Here is a 6,178-nt window from a genome sequence, read left to right as displayed (position 1 = left end):
CGAAATGTAATGTTATTTGGTTGTTTTGGTCATAATTTCAGTCTTAAAGGCAAATCTATGGCTTGTTCAATAAAAAACATGAGTGGAATATACAATATATGACAGATTGGTTTTATGTGGGTCATGGCTTGTCGACCTATAGGGTAATGGTGAGTCCCCAAGTCAAACCACTTGAGGGCCACTGATGTAAAACATTGGCATCTGCAGAAAAACGGTCTTTACTCAAGGCAACAATAGTGAGGTTCGGCCCTTGCTGTTTTGCCTTGATGTAAATCGGCCCTCCACAACACAAACTTACCTAACCCTGTTGTAGATACATTGACTAGTGTACTGAAGGCAGTTTGAATGCTGAAATGACCATAAAGGTGTATGGACATAGTAAAAGGAGCCTGTGGTTGGTCATTATGAAAGAACAAAACAAAGTCAGTGCTTTAACAGTAATGTATTAATCTCTTAACCAAGCAAAGTGTTCATCCTCAGCCAAATGGTGCAGTTTTCAGCCTAGATTTGTCTCATATTCAGGAAACAAACACAGCCTCACCATATTTAGTCAGTTGCTCGAACTAAAGATGTCACTGTCTGGATTCAACACTACTTTATTTGACATGTTTTTTTTTATTACATACATTCATAATGAACACTTTGTGCGATTACAGGAAGTGCAAAATATATGAATTCCACAAGAGGTGTTTTAACAACTATGTACAATACAAAGAACACAAATACTGTACACAAAAAAATGCAGTATTATGTAAAGGCAACATTTAGGGCTTTGACGATACATTGTTTTGCAATATATCACAATACGGCTTTGCAGTGATGTGTGTTTCGTATCGAACACCCTTTAGCGCAATCATTTTACATTTCAGTGTGACAGATTTAATAAATTGCGTATAATTGAAGCCTAGGCCTGCAATGTGACTTAAAACAAATGAAGGATTACATTTTTTGTAAAGTGCTATAACTGATGCCATAACTTTAAAGGGACTAGACGGAGTTTAAAAATGTTTAAGTATTTTCCTCCCTCTGAATGTTCAAGCAATGTCCTAATGTGTAGAATGAACTCAGACCTATTCACCACAACTGCCTCTAAAATCCTGCACTAGCTTAACAGAAACTGCAGTTACGTGTAAGACCTGAGGTGGCAGTAGAGAGTATAAAATCACCAATTAGTCCCTTTAAGCAATAAGACAAGCTTTCCTGTGAACCAGCCTGTCACGACCAATCAGGAGGGAAGGCGATGGGAACATTCTATTCTATTCTTCTATTGATTTTGCAGTAGTAGAAGTGGCTTTCAGGTAGTGGACCGGGACAAGAACTCTGTCCAGGTAGAACATAAATGCAGCACTGTATATTTATGCATGCCAAAAACTATGCAGGAAAAGAAAAAAAATCACAGAGGTCCCGATCCCCTCCAGATAAAATGGGAGGCAAATTTTCCATGTGTTTTGCACAGAAAAGATGCCCTGTGGGAGTCACGGGCCCAACAATAGAGTCATGGTTAATAAGTATGGTGCCTGTGTATCAGTAATGGTTCATATCAGCTTAAACAAAAGAGCCATACTTTTTTATGCCTTTGCGCCTTTCAAAAATATTTCAATATCAGACTAATTTTTCATACCCTTTTTTTATAATTCAACCTCTATTTTTCTAGTAGTATTACAATTCGTTATTGAATACATAATGTATCACAATACAAATCGTCTGGGCTATGAATTGTGATATTTTTTAGTTATAGTTATATAGATATAGTATTGTATCAAAACAAGCACTGTAATGTCCCAGCCCTGGTATAATTCTTAAAGGGATCACATTTTGAAGATGCTTTTTTTCTTCTCCGCTTACAACTTTTCATGACTCTTATCAAAAGTGTGGACGGCCATGTGGTTATTTAGTTCATCCAATGCTGCAAAAGTTGTGGCACAAACCGAACAACTGAATGGTTTCTCAGCTACAGTATGAGCTGCCATGTGATTGTTCAGTTCCTTCTTCCCTGTAAAAGTCCCAGCACACACTGAACAGCTGAATGGCCCCTCGGCTTCGTGCGTCGTCTTTATGTGCTTCCTAAGACTACCCTCAAATCTGTACACCTTGTCACACTGCGTGCATTTGATCGACTTCTCTCCCGTGTGCGTGCGCATGTGCTTCTTCAGACTGCACTCAAACCTGTACTCCTTGGCGCATATGGAGCATTTGAACGGCTTCTCTCCCGTGTGAATCCTCATGTGGAGTCTCAAACAGACCTTTTGCGAGAAACACTTCCCGCAGTCCGGACACGTGAAGGGCTTCTCCCCCGTGTGCGTCCTCATGTGGATCTCCAGCTTGCTCGACGCCGACAGCCCGATGGAGCAAACGGGACACTTGAGCGGCTTCTCCCCCGTGTGCGAGATCATGTGCGCTTTGAGGCTGCTGTCGTACGTGAAGTCCTTCCCGCAGAGTTTACAGCTGAACGGTTTCTCGCCCGTGTGGATTCTCATGTGCACGTTCAGACCGTTTTGTCCCGTGAAAAACTTTGCGCAGACCGAGCACTTGAACGGCGTCTCTACGGAGTGGGTGAGCATGTGTCGTCGCAGGGAGGCCTTGGCGGAGAATTCCTTTGCGCAGACGGTGCACTTGTGCGGCGTCTCCCCCGTGTGGACGAACAGGTGTTGCTTCAGATGCCCCTTTAACGTGAACTCCTTCTCGCAAAATGAACACTTGAACGGTTTGTCTCCAGAGTGAAGCTTCATGTGTATCTTCAGAATACTCTTTTGCGTGAAGCCTTTAGAGCAGAGGGAACACACGTACGGCCTGTCCCCCGTGTGTCTCCTCATGTGGAGGCCGAGCTGGTGCTCCGTCGAAAAGCACTTGTCGCACTCGGAGCACTTGAACGGCCTCTCCTTGTGCGAGTTCATGTGCGCTTTGAAGCTGGCGTCGTATTTAAAATCCTTTTGGCAAACCGAGCACCTGAAAGGCGACTCCCCCGTGTGCATTCTCATGTGGACTTTCAGGTAACTCTTCTCCCCGAAAGGCTTTTTGCAAACCGGACACTCGAACAGCCGCTCCCCCGTGTGGACCCTCATGTGCACCTTTAGGGTCCCCTTTTCCGCAAACTTTTTCTCGCAGAGCGTACAGCTGAAGGGCCTCTCCCCCGTGTGCGTCCTCACGTGTTTGTTCAACAGCGTCGGGTACTGAAACACCTTTCCGCAGTAGGAGCACGTGTGGCCTTCTTTGGCGCCGTCGCTCCCCTCGGCGCTCACGTTGCTACCGCGAGAGGGGTCCGTCGGCGCCCCCGTTGGGCCACTCTCAGCGGAGGGAGTCCAGTCTCCGGAGGCGTCGGAATCGGAATTATCGGGAGTCCAGTCGGAGGAGGAATTATCCGAACGGGCGTCGCTTTCAGGCCCCGGTTGTTGTCCGACAGTGACTTCTGTGGTCTCTTCTTCTTCCTCATCCTCACTCTTCACAATCACTCGGATGTACGGGCTGCTCGGGTGGCTCGCCTGTTCGATTTTCACCTCCTCGGGTTCTTCTTTGATATCCACTGGACTCTGGACACCTGCGGGAACCACGACAAATAGGTAAGTGCGAGCAGGAAATGTTGACGAATGGACTAATCGATTAATGAAATAACTGTCAACTTATTTGCAGTTATAAGTTGCTAAAATGGCTTCTGTCAGCGCACATACAATTACTATATCTAAACTTGTGCTATGCGTTGATAGGTATTGGAAAAGAGTGTTATATGTCAGAATCAAAGACGTAGGTAATGATTTGAAAGTCTATTACTGTTTGACTGCTTCTTACCTTTACAGCCTGCGTCCTCTTTGATCTCCACACTGTAAGAAAACAGAAAATATGAAAGTTAAATCTATAAAACATCGAGGAAGTAGACAATCCGAGGCACTCCTACTATAGTAATAAAAATCCTTCATTTTTACAGGGACAGATTACTGACACGTTTTTTTCGACTGCAAACTGTGATGTCACTGTAAAAGTAAAGGCTTTTTCTCAGCAAAGTCTCGTATCGCTTCCTTCTTCAATGTTGAATTGAGGAAGGAAACAAGGATCCAGGTGTGTTCTGATTGAAGAGCAGCTGCAAAACCTTTGATTGACCCAAAGATGCTTGTGGAGACTTCCTTTTAACACATTGAGTGCCGCGCTGTTTTGGGGATTCAGCTGTAGAGTGCCAACAATCCAGACCATTTTTCATGATATTTGTAGCAGCACAGCATATTCTATGTTATTGCTATGGACACGTGCCATGGCTCGTTTGAAAGACGAGAATCTAAGCTAGGTGAAAACAGTTTAATTCTACGTGCCTCGGATCCTGAGAAATCTAAGTTAAACAGAAGATAATTTTGATCAAAATCAATGATTTTGTTTTTTATAGATTAGGGAAAATCAGTATTTTATGAAACACTCTCCTTTCTGATTAACTCCGCTCTCCAACTCTCTCCTCTCTGGACAGACACTAACATCATGGGAAGAGGCAAATTTCTAAATGTATTTGTTTCAAGTCAGTTTTCAACAACATTGTTGGCACATTTTAAAACACTGCGTGTTATCGATCACTTTCGCTCACTATTGCGTGTGCATTTAAACAGCCTGCTTCTAGGATTGAAGACTTTAACAGGATGTTTCTCAGTCGTCCTTGGACCGATTTTGGCCATTTAAAAACTCAGAGAAAGTTAAAATCTCAACTGTTTCGATCTGGTCATGGAAGCTGCTCTGCTTTGTCAAACGCAGAGAAGTGTCAGGTTTACAGCTGTTAGCAACGTAACACCACGCCCCCTCGGACTAAACGCAGTAGAAATGTCCAGATCGTGACTTTTCACAAGTTTTTGGTCGTCATTTATTTCACTTCTGTTCATCAGAGCTCCCAAAATCACACACACGGTGTATTAGAGTGTCTAGTTTCACAATAAATATAAACAAACAAAAACCAAAAAGTGAGTTTTTCTGTTTTTGGCACTCAATGTGTTAAGTTCCAAACTTAACGTCATTATGTGCGTCATTGAGTGTCTAGTATCTCACGTTAAAATGCAATATTTTTGAAAGATTTACTTTTTTAATGAAAAACTGAAATATGGAATATTATACAGTATTTTTGGGCCTGATGAGGACCTTAAATTGACAGCGGCATATAATCCATTTCCCTCTTTATGCCTAACTATATTATTTACCTAAATGTTTGCAGAATGTTTGCATATTATCCATCCAGTCAGCCAGAATCAGATCCAAGTGTCTGTTAAGGTTAACATGTAAACCTTTGGGAGCAACTTGAACTGCAGACCTACACAGTACAGTGGAGCTTCTTTTACTACTTTAACAGGCCACTGAGAGGTATTCACTGTTTGTCTCAACAGAATATCGGATCGATGCCGTTATCACTTCGTAATGCCTCTCATGGCAGCACCCAAAGTCTGGAATAAGTCCCCGTTTTGAGGTGTGAGGTCAGACCAGCACTTTCTCTCCCTCAGTGTTTCAGAGTCTACTCATAGTTAGGCCAAAGCTCAGTGCGCATGACCGAACCCTGCTGCACACATTTCTTTCTCCTCGCACTTTGGACTTCTCCCTCCAGCCTGTGAACTTTACACCCGACCCAGACCGTCTACGCTGCACGTTCACGGTCACGTTCATTGTCTGCCTTCTGCGGGGCTAGGTCTTCTGTGCCTTTTGTGCAGCGGCTGATCCCCTCTCACCTGTTGTCCCCCTGCACGGGCCCGCGCAGCTTCGCCTCCTCCAGCTCGACTTCTGCCATGTTTGTACGCGCTCTGTCCGTCCAGGCCGCGCGTCTTGGAGGCTCCAGGCGTCAGGTCCGCTCATCTGCTCGGAGCTAACAGTCTGCACATCAGCCACAGCGGCGGTCTTTTCTTCTCCCATCTGGATTCGCTCACTGCCGCCCTCTAGTGGCAGAAATGTGCGCCTGTGTGTCTCATTCAGGGGGCGCCTTTCCCCCACAGACTTGCAATCAATTTGAAAATATAATGAAGTATGAAACTTAACCAGACTTTATGGTTTCACAATAGAAAATGCATTGTCACAGTAGCTCAGTAGTTATAATTAAATAAATAAATAATTAAAACAATACCACAAATATTAAAAAAAAAGTGAATATATACAGTACTTGAAATAGCAGATTATGAATTTGTCAAAATTACAAACAGACAGACATAAATTTACAATATATGCAAAAGAT

The 6,178-nt window shown here is 43.5% G+C and overlaps 1 protein-coding gene across 1 annotated transcript; it reads right to left on the bottom strand.

Moving 5' to 3' along the window:
• Positions 1-1,841: 1,841 nt before the first annotated feature.
• On the bottom strand, positions 1,842-3,663 carry LOC306977272 (uncharacterized protein; the record flags this gene model as incomplete). The annotated part of the gene is made up of 2 exons (XM_079575484.1): positions 1,842-3,535; positions 3,639-3,663. 2 exons carry the CDS (start codon positions 3,661-3,663, stop codon positions 1,842-1,844), a joined length of 1,719 nt encoding a protein of 572 aa, XP_079431610.1.
• Between the last annotated feature and the right edge of the window lie 2,515 nt (positions 3,664-6,178).

Source organism: Gobius niger (assembly GCF_951799975.1).
Source record: "Gobius niger genome assembly, chromosome: 1".
NCBI lineage: Eukaryota > Metazoa > Chordata > Actinopteri > Gobiiformes > Gobiidae > Gobius > Gobius niger.
The sequence above is the reverse complement of the archived record's forward strand: the minus strand, read 5'-3'. Positions and strand labels throughout refer to the sequence as shown.